Raw genomic sequence first — 13,839 nt, forward strand, 5'->3', positions numbered from 1 at the left:
ACCAGTTAAGTGGGAAAGTTTTGTCCCCAATAAGCCTGTGTTGACTGCACATGCATTAAGCATGATTTTCCTAGAACTATACTTAAATAATAATGAAGTAAAGTTGTATCAGTAGAATGAGTATATGTAGAATGAGTGTTGAATATGCAGGGTTACTGGAGAGCCTCGCAGGCAGTGAAAGGGGGCCACAACGGGGCACAGAAGGCCATGCGTTACCTCCTAGAGGGCATGCGGCGGTGTCTTGGTGGTGGCACTACGAATGAAGTGGTGGACTTTGTAGCAGAGATATGCGACCTGATTCCTTCAGCGCCAAGGAATGGTATGGTTGTCTAAAAATACTGAGTTTCTTTATAAAGTGGCATTGGTAGCAATGTTTTGATGGTAACATAAACTGGAAATGATGTCAGCCTAGCGAATGGGAGGTCATCAGATTCCCACTGTTGGTGTGTTCTTTATATCTCCCAGAGACATCTAATACTGGTTAAAACTAGGAAAGCTTTTAAATAAGGCCAAGGCTTTCAATGCAATCGAGTTTAACTAAATAGGTTAAAAGTGAAAGAAAGAAAGGTTAGTGTTTTTCCCAGGCCATTTTAGCGTGGCGAAAAGCCACGCCGCCCTCCCGGATCGCCACTCTGCCCTTTTGAAAGGCAAATTTCGCCACACTCCCTTTTTTTCAAAGACAAATTTCGCCACGCGCCCTTATCGATAACATCTTTATTTCCTTACGATCTAACTTGGTCTGCAAAATCAGCTTCCTTGATTGTCTGTGACGCTCCGACTGTGCTTGATTTACTCGAGAGACGTCAACGTCTAATCGAATATAAATTGAGCAGATTTAATCTATTACAGTGCTCGATTTATAGGTAGGTCTTACTGACTGCTCCAACGCTGTGAATTAGTCATGCGTGAATAACCTCGTGTCAGTATCAATCGATAATGGCGAAGGCTATGTTATACCAATCGCAGTTTTCGGTCGGCAATGTGTATACCTCCATGATAAAATCATTACTTCGGAGACTTTTGATGAAAAACTTGATGTTATTCTCGTGGCAATTGTGCATTGCATGTATTATTTAGTTACATCAAAACATATATTTTTACGCATAATTACATTAAAAATCACTAACAAATTTATTCTTTATCGTTTTCGTCTTTAAGATAATTAGATATAATTATTGAAATAATTACTGAGACGTATACTAATTTAACAAAATGCGAATCGCGTATACGATTTAACCTTGCTATGCGCACCTGTCGCTTACATCATTTGACATTTTATCAACATGGCGGACTAAACAGAATTTAATTGGGTGACTCGGCAAAAATGGCAAATAACGTCGTAAACGATCGAATTAACGATGGAGATTATACATTAAGAAGGAATTAATGAAATGTCTGTGATAATCAACGATGCATAAAAAATGTTTTAGATAGCAACAACATTATTTATTTATTTGTAATCTACTCGGTGGATGTATGTCACGGAAACGAGTGTTTGCATATTGTTAGCGATCAATTTACTCGCAATGTTATTTTAAACATCTGTCAAGATTATTGTTAGAAAATGGGATAAGACAAACATGGTTTCATTTATATGTTAGCGGATCTGTGTATAATCAGATTCATATGCATATATTGCTTTATTATGTTTGTCGTGCTGTACAGTTTATTGAAACAGCATGGATTTTAAATGTACATTGCAAGGTAAATATATTAATATAAATCATAGTAAGTTAAATACATCTATTACCATTAAATGTGCTTGTTTATATTTTTTCCACAACTGCCTCTGATGCGATTACATGTTTCTCCCTAATTCAGGTATTCACGGAACGTTTTTGCCCTTTATTGCCTAAACGTCGCGCTAAAATGCCCTTTTTGAAAGTAATGCGCCATGCCCCTTTGCCCTCCTGGGAAAAACACTAAAGGTGTGGGGGTAATAACTACATACAGGAGCAAACAGTACACTGATACATTTCTCATAAAATTAGTCACTTGACATGGTCAAGGTGACAACTGTTGCACGTAGATTGGCATTGGAGTTTAAGGGGACCATGGGTGATGCTATGTTTTGAAAAGCCGTGGGGTTTAATGCATGTGAGTAAATGTTGTCCCATATTGGGGTCAACACTTTCTTCTTTAATTGATATATATATATATATATTATATGTATATATATATAGAGAGAGCTCCAGATAAGATGTGTATATACGCATTAAAAAATTTAAAAAACGCTTTAAAAATTGGCCTAGTACGTAACATTACGCAATACAAATCTTGGTACGTATTTTGATCGATTAAAGTGTGTAACAGATTACAATTAATCCAGTTTAGTGTTTAGTGTAAGTTCACCTTTGAATCAAAAGTAAGTCAATCAAAAGACCCATGAAATCAAAATGGCGGCCCATCATGTTCTAGGTTCGAAAAAGGGACGTTTCAAGCGAACAGCGGCTCCTGCAGGAAGTAACTCTATATTACAATATGCCAATAGAGATAAATCTTATGATGCTTCTAGAACTGTTAAAATAATTTTAAGCAATCTCATTGTTGAAGAAGTTTATTGTTAACTTACATAGACCACAGGCAGTGTGACTTTATTTTCAATTTTACAAGCAGTGCAATAACTTTGTTTAATTGCAAAATGATGTTTGTGGTGTACTACATGCATACTATTTGCAAGAAAAACCCAATCAAGACAGAGATACAAAACATGTAAGTTGAATAATTTAAAGAAAGTATGTTCATATCATCATTAAAATTTATACTGTTTGCATTTATTAATATCAAATAATAATATTTAAAGAAACACGCCAAAAGCATGCCATGTACTATGTAAGTTTTCTATGGAAATTGAAAATACCCCACAATTTTCCTAAATACCCTTTATGGCTGAAACAAAGGAGTAGAATACCCTTTAACAATAAACTCAGGGGGTAAAATACCCTTTAGACTAAATCATTATCTGGAGCTCTGTATATATATATATAAATGTATATATATGGGGAGCATATGGTTGCCAGTTTGGGGTTTCTTACTTTCTTCCGTCACACTTTTGTTACAGTTTCTCATAGCGCCTTCAATATTTACCGATCTCTTCCATATTTGGCATGTAGGTACCTTGCATGGACCTTTACCTTTTGATGCGGTTTGAGGTTTCTGGGGTCAAGGTCACCATGGCTAATAGTAGATTTTCAGTCACACTTTTGTTACAGTTTCTCATAGCACCTTCAATATTTTACCTATCTCTTACATATTTGGCATGTAGGTATCTTGCATGGACCTCTATCTTTTGATGAGGTTTGACGTCTCTGGGGTCAAGGTCACAGAGGCTAATAATAGATTCTCCGTCTCACTTTTGTTACAGTTTCTCATAGCGCCTTCAATATTTTACAGATCATTACATATTTGGCATGTAGGTACCTTGAATGGACCTCTACCTTTTGATTAGGTTTGATGTCACTGGGGTCACGGTCACTGACGCTAATAATAGATTTTCCATCACACTTTTGTTACAGTTTCTGATAGCGCCTTCAATATTTTACCCATCTCTTACATATTTGGCATGTACGTACCTTTCATGGACCTCTACCTTTTGATGAGGTTTGACGTCACTGGGGTAAGGTCACCCAGACTAATAATATATTTTCCGTCACACTTTTGTTACAGTTTCTCATAGCCCCTTCAATATTTTACAGATCTCTTCCATATTTGTCATGTAGGTAACTTGCATGGACCTCTACCTTTTGATGAGGTTTGAGGTCACCGGGGTCAAGGTCAAGGTCATTGAGGTTAATAATAGATTTTCTTAAAGTCACACTTTGGTTACAGTTTCTCATAGCGCCTTCAATATATGACTGATCTCTTGTATATTTAGGATGTAGGTACCTTGCATGAACCTCTACCTTTTTGATGAGGTTTGAGGTCACTGGGGGTCAAGGTCACCGAGGCTAATAATAGATTTTCTCAAGGTCAAACTTTTTTCCACACAGTTAAACCATATATCGACAAAGCATCATTGAGGAGCATCCATCAGTTTTACTGATATCCTTGTTTTTAAGGAAGTCCCTTCTTATGGAAAATCCAGTTAAGGCAGTCTGCACAGGTTAATCTGGGATGGCTTTTTAGCTCTACTGGCCGAAGGCCTGAAGAGCTTATGTCATGGCGTGGTTTCCGTCGTCCGTCCGTCCGTGCATGTGTGCGTGCGTTAGACTTTTTCTTGTTTACACGATAAAGTCCACAGTTTTCATCCGATTCTTTTCAAACTTGTTCAGTGTCTTTATCTGAATGATGAGTCAACCCCTATTGAAAATGAGCAATATCAGAATTATAAGTCCAGAATTATCTCCCCTTGAATTTGAGAAAAAAATGAAAATCTTTAACATTTTGCCATTACTTTTGCAATATTGAAGATAGCAACTTCATATTTGGCATGCATGTGTATCTCATGGAGCTGCACATTTTGAGTCGTGAAAGGTCAAGGTCATCCTTCAAGGTCAAAGGTAAAAAAAATAAAATAATTCAAAGCGGCGCAGAACGGGACATAGTGTTTCCGACAAACACATTTCTTGTTTGTTTACATATAAAGTTCTATCCTTTTGAAACTTCAACGGATGTTTTATATCATCAAGGGTCAGAACCCCATTGAGAGTGAAGAAAATGTGTCCAACTTATTGTTGAAAAGGAGCCATTTGAAGTTTAAATTTTACGTTTCTTCTTGTTTCTGCAATAAATTCACCATTTTGGGTCTGTTTATTTAAAACTTACTCAGATTGTTCATACTATCAAGGGCTTGAGCCCTATTGATTCCAGCCAGTAGAGCGATTCAGGCCCTCATGGGCCTCTTGTTAAGCATATGTAAGGCCCAGCTTTCCCAGAAACAGGCTTCCATGCTTGCCTTTTACTTATGCAGATGCAATGCTGTACATGATCCACAACAGTGGCATTGACTCAGGCATTGTACCAGAGGATATCTGGCAGAAAGTTGTCTGTCGTCTGGCCAACAACCACAAGTGGGACAGTCTGGCTATGCTCATTTGTGGACGACACAGGTACAATATAATAGAAAACTCCATATTTCATTTGATAAATATAACGACGATCCTTGAATATTTCTAGCCAGCATTTGTTAAGCCTTTACCACTCAGATACGCTTTGTGAAGGGTCTGTAGTCATTTAGAAAATAAAATTAAATTAAAAAGACTTTTCTTAATAGATTGAAATTTTAAAGGCTTTATTTTCAACCTTAAAATACTGATGAGCAGCAAGCAGCATAAAACCCTAACAGACTGCAAGTTACTCGCAGGCTGTTCTGGTTTTATGCTGGTTGCAAATGCCATTTTACTTTGCTTCTGATGGGGAAAGGGTTAACGAGGTCATTTCACAGCTATGGTTTTGATTGAAGTGGGGTGAATAGTTTGGATATACGCTGAAATGGTGCTTAGCTTTGAATTCAACCAAGGAAAAGATATAAAAGGGATTGGATTCAGTGCCTTGCTTATTTTCGTCTCAATTTGTATACTTTGTATTCTGTTGACTTTCACAACTCAAACTATCAAGAATAGATACAATACTGATAAGATTTTGACTGTAAAATGCAATTACCATATATTATTCATTTTGTGTTGTTGGCTTGCTTGAGCACTTAGTGCTCAGGAAGAGATTTTAGGATACTGTGATGTCCATCTTCTGTCAGTGTCAGTGTGTGCTTGCATGAGGAGCAAGATTTTTTCTATTCTATTTTTCTTCTTAATTTTAGTTTAATTTTAACTAAACACTACAGGAATAATCCTTGGTTGACCCACTTTCAAAGCTGTTCAAATTGCTCCTCTTCATTGCATATGTAGGTCACCAGAGCTTAATTTTTTAGCTCGGCTGTTTTCGGAGAAAACCCGAGGTATTGTCATAGCCAGCTCGTCCGCCGTTCACGTCGCGCTAAAACCTTAACATTGGCTCTAAAATCAAAGTGCTTCCACATACAACATTGACAATTCATATGAAGCTGCACCTTGATGAGTTCTACACGCCACACCAATTTTTGGGTCACTAGGTCAAAGGTCAAAGTCACTGTGACCTCTAATATTCTTCTGACAAGCTTTCATTTATTCAAAACTGCACCCGCTGCCAAGCGTTGGCTTCCGCTATGAGGTGCTCTTGTTTTAATGAAGTATTCAAAAACTTTTCTTAAATCACAATAGTCGGGGCTTTAACATTTGGTATGTTACAATGTCTTATGGTCCTTAAATAAATATGTTCAAGCTATATGAGTCCAAGTTAATACAACCATTACTAGCACGTTTTTTATGCCCCTGGTAAGGTGGCATATAGCAGTCCGTATGTCCGTCAGTCTGTCCGTCCACCTGGCATTCTGTGTCCTGAGTTTTTTAATTAACACTTTGAGATATTTTCTTGATTATTGGTATGTGAGTCTACCTGCATGAGTTACACATCAAAATCATGTTGTGTTCATGTCCATTGATTTACAACGTAAATGATACCATGCAATAAAACTTAACTTGTCATTTACTTAGTATGATCATTTCAAATGCTATCGGGCAAAACCATTATAATCTGCCTACATGCCAATTTACGAAAATAAAAAATTAGTTACAGTCAATTGACTTCTCACATTTGTCTGCAAGTTCATTTGTATGGCTGTCTCTTGGTTGTAAAAACTAATTTGTGATGTGTCACTGGATAAATACACAATTTTAGAATTTTGATAACATTCCACTGTTCAAAAATTAAGAGTCATTAATTATTTTTTTTCAAATCTGGGGGTCAGAAAAATAAGAGTAGCGAAAAGTTATTATTTTTTTATAAAAACAGGGTGTCCAAAAACTTGTAGTAACCAAAACATTAGACGTGAATGTCTAGCTTTATAATTGTATTGGTATATTTACGTCAATACATCCCTTATTTAGAGTGCTGTTGCTTCCACATGTTAAAAGTTATAGCGATTTGTTAATTTGTATATTCACATTTTATCTGATAAGTATATATAATAACCAGATAAAATTTGAATATAAAACCAATCCTTGAATGATTTACAATATTAAGTAATGAAAATTCTAGTCTACTCAGAAAGTGTCGAATATGATTGGCCTGTGTGGACTTCACAGGCTAATCTGGGACTCCACTTTATGCACATGCATCAAGCCCCTTTGTCCCAGAGCACTGCTTAAATCTTTTATTGGTTCAGCGGGCCCTCAGAGCCCTTGGAAGGCATTGCCATTGATGTGGACTTCTCCGGTGTGAGTGTGGGGACACTTTTAGCTGACCTCCCCCACCATACATTGAAATCATGGGGCGAAGAACTGGCAGTGGTCTTGCTTACAAATGGAGCATCTAACGACGAAATTGGACAGAAGTTCAATATGCCCACAATACACATCTTGGTGACAATGGCATTAGGATCAGGTAGTTAAGAATTTTTTTTTATGTTAACTAGGTTTTTAGCTCGACTATATATATAGATGCGCCCTGTGTGGTTATATTATTGAAGGGAATGCTTTTGATTTTAATGGCAAAATGTTCAAAATAAAAACTAATATGTCATGTGATATACAAAATGTGATTTATGTATTAGTATGCAATGGATGCAAACAATATTATATAGGCCAAACTGGCGATAAACTTAGAAATAGGCGATCTGTCCATGAACAACAAATGCGAGACCCCTCAACAAAACAGATGCCTTTAAGTAAACATTTAGATGAATGTTCACATAATGAACCAAAATTTAAAATATTTCCATTTTATAAGCTATTTTCGAACAATATTTCAGCTTTTATACATGTATTTAAACCCAAATTAAATTTCATTTAATATTTATTGACGTTATGACGTCATAATTGATATGACGTTATCTCCATGACATTTTGACGTTGTAATATATTGTATTATGCCCAGATGAGCTATGCGAAACGCGTTGGCTAAATCAATATATGTTTAAAATCCCAGACACGTGTTTTTACTTTTATTATATATATATATATATATATATATATATATATATATATATATATATAGTGGAGCTATCCTACTCACCCCGGCGTCGGCGTGAGCGTTGGAATGTTAAAGTTTGCATACCACCTCAAATATTTTCTATGTCCCTTGACAAATTGCTTTTATATTTTGCATGCTTCTTTACCAACATGACCCCAATCTACAAACAAGAACAGACAACTGTATCAAACATTTTGTAAGAATTATGGCCCTTTTTTCACTTAGAATTATATTTTTTTAATCTATGTTAAAGTTTGCATACCATCTCAAATATTTTTTATGTCCTTTGACATATTGCTTTCATATTTTGCATACTTCTTAACCAGCATGACCCCAATCTATAAACAAGAGCAGACAACTGTACCCTTTTTTTCCATGTATTCAACTTCAAATATGTCTATTGTCATTATATAAGGTGACTTTTATAAAATCAAAATTATACGCAGAAGAAAAGTCGACATTGCTGTCTTGGGAAATATATTGTTTTTGTTTTTGTTATCCCATTTACCAAATGTATGTGCCCTTTCCCACTCAGAAGCAAAGTGAAAATTGCTTAATGCAAGCAGCATAAAACCAAAATAGCCTGTGAGTAACCCGACCTTTTAAATGAAGCCTTTAACATTGAATTTATTTAAAAAGATCTTAAATTTAATAAGTTTTTCTAAGGGACTGAAATTTGGTGAAAATATGCAGCTGATTGGTAAAGGGTAAAAACCTACAACATAATTATGTGCTAACCCCAAACTCTATCTTGCATGTCATGTTCCAGAGAGTATCCATCTCTTGTCAACTGTGACCTCGATGTACGCAAGTGAGGGAAAACTGAACATACAGAGTGTGGACGGGAACACAGCATTACATATGCTAGCCATCTCAGGAAAGGTAACAAGTGGGAAACAAAAACAGATTTGCAATTGAAATATTGAGTTTGAAGTGGATTTTTCAAGTAATCACCAAACCTTCTGTGTCTTTCCTTCATGATTTTTTAATAAGATGTATTACGTACTTGAGTAAATAAAAGTATTTTTCTGTAAATGTATGAACCAATTCTAAATAAATAAGTTTTCCAAAAGTTTCTTCACTCATTAAGCAAGTACAAAATGCTAAATTGTGGTGATTATAGCATATATATTATATAATTAGGGTTTGTCCATACCGAAACTTCACCAAGAACAGCAATAAATTACTTCAAACTCCATTACTTAAATGTGTCATTTTAGTTGCTCAAACCACGTGGCAAGTTCAAATTTAAGGTAAAACTCTTAAGTGAAAGGTCAAATTACTGCACTATGAACTGATTTTCTGTCTGACAACATGACCTGTCACTCTGACCATTTTTGAAAGATACTAAAATAAACATTTATCTACAAAAGAAAGCCTGCACGTTACTAGAACAACCTGCATTCTTCAAGGTCAATATAGACCACAGAGGTCAAAGATGAATCTTGTCATTAAAAAAAAAGAAATATTTCCTGACACTTTACTAAAGATTCCAAAAGAACAAAAACAATTACTAAGCTATATGGAATCAAACACAGGAACCTCAACCCAACATTGAATTTCATATTTGGAGACAAAAGTCATAACACAGCACTGACAGTCAGGTGTGTATGTAGTGATATGTAGGGGTATCACTGTCAGTGATAATTCTTGGTCACATTTCAGATTGACACAGGAATAGGTCGGGAAATCCTGGACCTACTCCTTACCAGGGGTTGTGATGTGACTATCCGTAACAACAAGGATCAGACAGCCTTGGATTACCTGCAGCCTACAGACTGGGCCTTCACACGGCTGAAGCAGGCTGATGAACAGTCTGGTAGGGGCTCTGTTTTGATTTAAAAAAAAAGAAAAACACCTTGGAACAATTTTTGTTGACATCACAACAATGTATACACATAATATTAACTTTAATAATAATAAACCCAGTTTACTTTCATAAAAAGAAGTGGGTTTTATTGCTTTGCTTCTTTCTGTGAGTCAGTAGAAGAGAATGTGGGTTGGTCAGTAATTTAGTACCGGTAGACCATTTGAACTATGTCTTGAGATCTACCATCATGCAAATTGGTATGGTCGTGTGTTGAAAGGAAATAAAAAATCCTATGGCATTTTTGCTCAGTGGGTCAAGGGTCAAGGTCACAGGATAATTTAACTTATGATCATCCAGATTAGTATGCTGGTTAGTTTGGCTGAAAGATGAAACCTTCTAGATTTTACTGAGGTAAACAGGTGAGAGTATCTCCAGAACTTGTTCAATAATGAATATCTGATTTAGGAAGCTGGTAACTTGGTTGGAAACGAAGACCTCAATAGATACTGAAGTTTAGCAGTCAAAGGTCAAGGTCACATTTGTATGAACAATAAAATTGTTTCTAGTCAATATGATTAACTTTTTAATCATAATATTTACTATGCTGGATATTCTTAAAGGAAACCGGTTTTGATATTGAGGTGGATGTGCACATGCAATATTTAAATAACTCAAAAAAATTGCAAAACTTGACAAAAAGCTACACGTCAAATATTGTCTTAAAGTATTTATGTATGATTTTGTCTCTGTTTTATATTGTCAGGAAAAATTAATATTCTACAAAATTATGAAAAATGCTTTATGACCTGATACAAATGCACTTGAACTGAATCCACAAAATATCCAAAATATTATCATTATGCCATAAAAGAAAGGTTTTTATAATTTCGGAATTTGTTTTTACTTTTTCAAAATATTATAGCCCAATCTTCAAATTGTTTAGTAATAATAAAGTTTTTATAAACTTGTGACAGTTTCCGAGAATTCTGCTAATTACATTTCTCTATTAATCTTTGATTAGTTTATTTACAAAGACCTGAACTGACGTAAAAAATATACTGCCACTTCTAAGCTTTCGATTAGTCAATAACCTTTATTTTTGTTAACCAGGTTTTCCGAAGGAAAAAACTGGTTATTAGATTGGCGAATGCGGGCGGGCTGGCTGGCGGGCTGGCGGAATAAGCTTGTCCGGGCCATAACTATGTCGTTCATTGTCAGATTTTAAAATCATTTGGCACATTTGTTCACCATCATTGGACGGTGTGTCGCGCGAAATAATTACGTCGATATCTCCAAGGTCAAGGTCACACTTTGAGTTCAAAGGTCAAAAATGGCCATAAATGAGCTTGTCCGAGCCATAACTATGTCGTTCATCGTCAGATTTTAAAATCATTTGGCACATTTGTTCACCATCATTGGACGGTGTGTCGCGCGAAATAATTACGTCGATATCTCCAAGGTCAAGGTCACACTTTGAGTTCAAAGGTCAAAAATGGCCATAAATGAGCTTGTCCTGGCCATAACTATGTCATTCATTGTGAGATTTTAAAATCATTTGGCACATTTGTTCACCATCATGGGACGGTGTGTCCCACGAAGGAATCACGTCAATATCTCCAATGTCAAGGTCGCCACGACTAAAAATAGATTTAAAAAAAAAAAAAAAACTTACAAAGGGGGTTAATTTTTTTTGGTCATTTCAAAAGTTCAGTTTTAGTTTTCTCCCTTTATCAGATTTTTTTTTCACAATGAAAACCTGGTTTTGTGACAATTTTGTCCCGTTTTTTCATTGATTTAGTGGAACAACTCCGCAAACAACTTGAACAGCTCAAATCAAAGGGAAATGAAGCCTTGAAGTCTCGAGACTATATCCAGGCTCTAAAGTTTTATGATCAGGGACTGGTGATATCCCAGAAATCTCAGCAGCTCTACAAGGAGGCGGCCATCTTGTACAGTAACCGTGCCAATGTGTGTTGCACCCTGGGACAGCATGAGGAGGCTCTCGCAAACGCAATGGCTGCCACTACCTGTGATAAAACATACCCAAAGGTCTTTTTGCTGTTGAATTATCTTTTTTTTGTGTCAACCTGCATGTTGTTGGCTAGACATTATTACAAAGGCAGTTAGATTAAAGGTGCATACATCTTTGTGCCTGTCCGTTCTTATCTGATCTGCAACATTTGTCAAATGTCTTGGCTACATGTTGAGGCAAAATATGAAATATGTGCCTGATATGGATCATTCGGACAGAAAGTAATTTAAAAAAAATAACTTACATCAAATTATCACTTTGTGTAGACTGCTTGCTGCAAGAAATACTTGTGTTCCTTATTAAAACCAGGGTCACACACGTCCTATGGAGGAATTTTTTAATAGCTTGCTACAAATGATCACATGGTATTGACAGCCTGTAAGTTCACATGCTATATGTTTGTCACGGAAAGGTTAAGATCACACTTATAGGTGAAAGGTTAAATGTAGATATGACATCTGTTTATGCCCCTGGATCGAATGATCGGGGTTATATTGTCTTTTGCCTGTGTGTCTGTCTGTGTGTCTGTCTGTCTGTCTGTCTGTGTGTCTGTCTGTTTGTCTGTCTGTCTGTCTGTCTGTCTGTCTGTCTGTCTGTCTGTCTGTCTGTCTGTCTGTCTGTCTGTCTGTCTGTCTGTCTGTCTGTCTGTCTGTCCGTCCGTCCGTCCGTCCGTCCGTCCGTCCGTCCGTCCGTCCGTCCGTCCGTCCGTCCAGCCGTCTGTCTGTCTGTTTGTCTGTCTGTCTGTCTGTCTGTGTATGTGTCTGTCTGTCATTGTATGTGTCTGTCTGTCCCAAAACTTTAACCTTGGTCATAACTTTGGCAATATTGATGCTAGAAACTTGATATTTGGCATGCATGTGTATCTCATGGAGCTGCACATTTTGAGTGGTGAAAGTTTAAGGTCATCTATCAAGGCTACAGGTCAAATATATATGGGGGGACATAGTGTTTCACAAACACATCTTGTTTTTGTATTAAGTTGTTCTATGAATGTTTTTAAGAGACTGGATAAGATAATTTTAACCATTCTTTTTAACGGGCTGAGTATGTTGTCAACAATCGTCTAGGTCAATTATTTTATAATTCCTTGATTTGGTCTTGTAAAATCTCAACAGCAACAAATCTGAAAAATCCATGTGAAAATTCCATCAAAGGTTAATACCATGACTTTGTTTTTCATTGTTCTCTTAAAGGTGATTAAAAAAAGATCATTAAAAAAATGAATGTGTCATGCGTATTTATTGAACCAAAATAATGTGTCATATGTCATATGATCTTACAAGAATTTCTCTTCTGATAATATTTCTGGAGTTTCATTATTCGTTTCTATGGACAATACTAACCACTGTTTCTAACGAAACTTTGTATAAGACCTTTCTGTGGTCTTGTGTCTCAATGTAATCATGCCTGTGTATCAACAGGGCTATTGGTGGAATGGCAAGGTGCTGCAAGCCCTCAACAACATTGATGGGAGCTTTGATGTGTACATGACCGGATATGAGCAGGTCTCCACGGACGACAAGATCACATTCCTAATGGAGGCAATTCAAACATTGAAACTGCTGACAAGTACGCACTGGTTTTCTTTGAAGATTGTGGTAAAGTAAAGATTGTCCAACAGTCCGTCCATCCATTCTGGAAACTTGATCCAGCGATTTCTCAATAAGTTCAAAACACTGAAATGAAACCTTGTATACTTATAAACAGTGAAACGTAAGGCCTTTGTTTCACTAGATGTCAAAGGACAATAGCAACTCACATGCACTTATATCACTTAGATGTTTGTTCAGTTCCGTTACTTCTTCAGTTATTCATGTATTGCTATCTTGTTTAGAAAAGGCTTTTGGGGCCAATGCCATGACATGCCTTATTGTAATTATCTTTTATGTAATTATACATTTTACTGTTTGAAAAGTGAGATTGGACAAGCTGTAAGACTTCTTAGGTTCTTAGTCATGTTATATCCTACATCATGGCTGTAAAACAACAGAAA

General features: G+C 36.3%; 1 protein-coding gene across 2 annotated transcripts in view; it reads left to right on the top strand.

Annotated features, from left to right (window-relative positions):
* Positions 1 to 13,839, top strand: part of LOC127833269 (TPR and ankyrin repeat-containing protein 1-like) — a 140,263-nt gene that overhangs the window by 16,962 nt on the left and 109,462 nt on the right. For both annotated transcript variants that reach the window (XR_008027288.1, XM_052358434.1), the window contains exons 4-10: positions 151 to 319; positions 4,910 to 5,048; positions 7,199 to 7,416; positions 8,774 to 8,886; positions 9,670 to 9,823; positions 11,613 to 11,863; positions 13,268 to 13,415. Coding sequence is in view for 1 of the 2 variants with exons in the window: in XM_052358434.1 (XP_052214394.1) it covers positions 151 to 319; positions 4,910 to 5,048; positions 7,199 to 7,416; positions 8,774 to 8,886; positions 9,670 to 9,823; positions 11,613 to 11,863; positions 13,268 to 13,415 (1,192 nt within the window). In the remaining variant the exon portion in view is untranslated. The remainder of the gene's footprint in view (positions 1 to 150; positions 320 to 4,909; positions 5,049 to 7,198; positions 7,417 to 8,773; positions 8,887 to 9,669; positions 9,824 to 11,612; positions 11,864 to 13,267; positions 13,416 to 13,839) is intronic.

Source organism: Dreissena polymorpha, chromosome 6, assembly GCF_020536995.1.
Source record: "Dreissena polymorpha isolate Duluth1 chromosome 6, UMN_Dpol_1.0, whole genome shotgun sequence".
NCBI classification, from domain to species: domain Eukaryota; kingdom Metazoa; phylum Mollusca; class Bivalvia; order Myida; family Dreissenidae; genus Dreissena; species Dreissena polymorpha.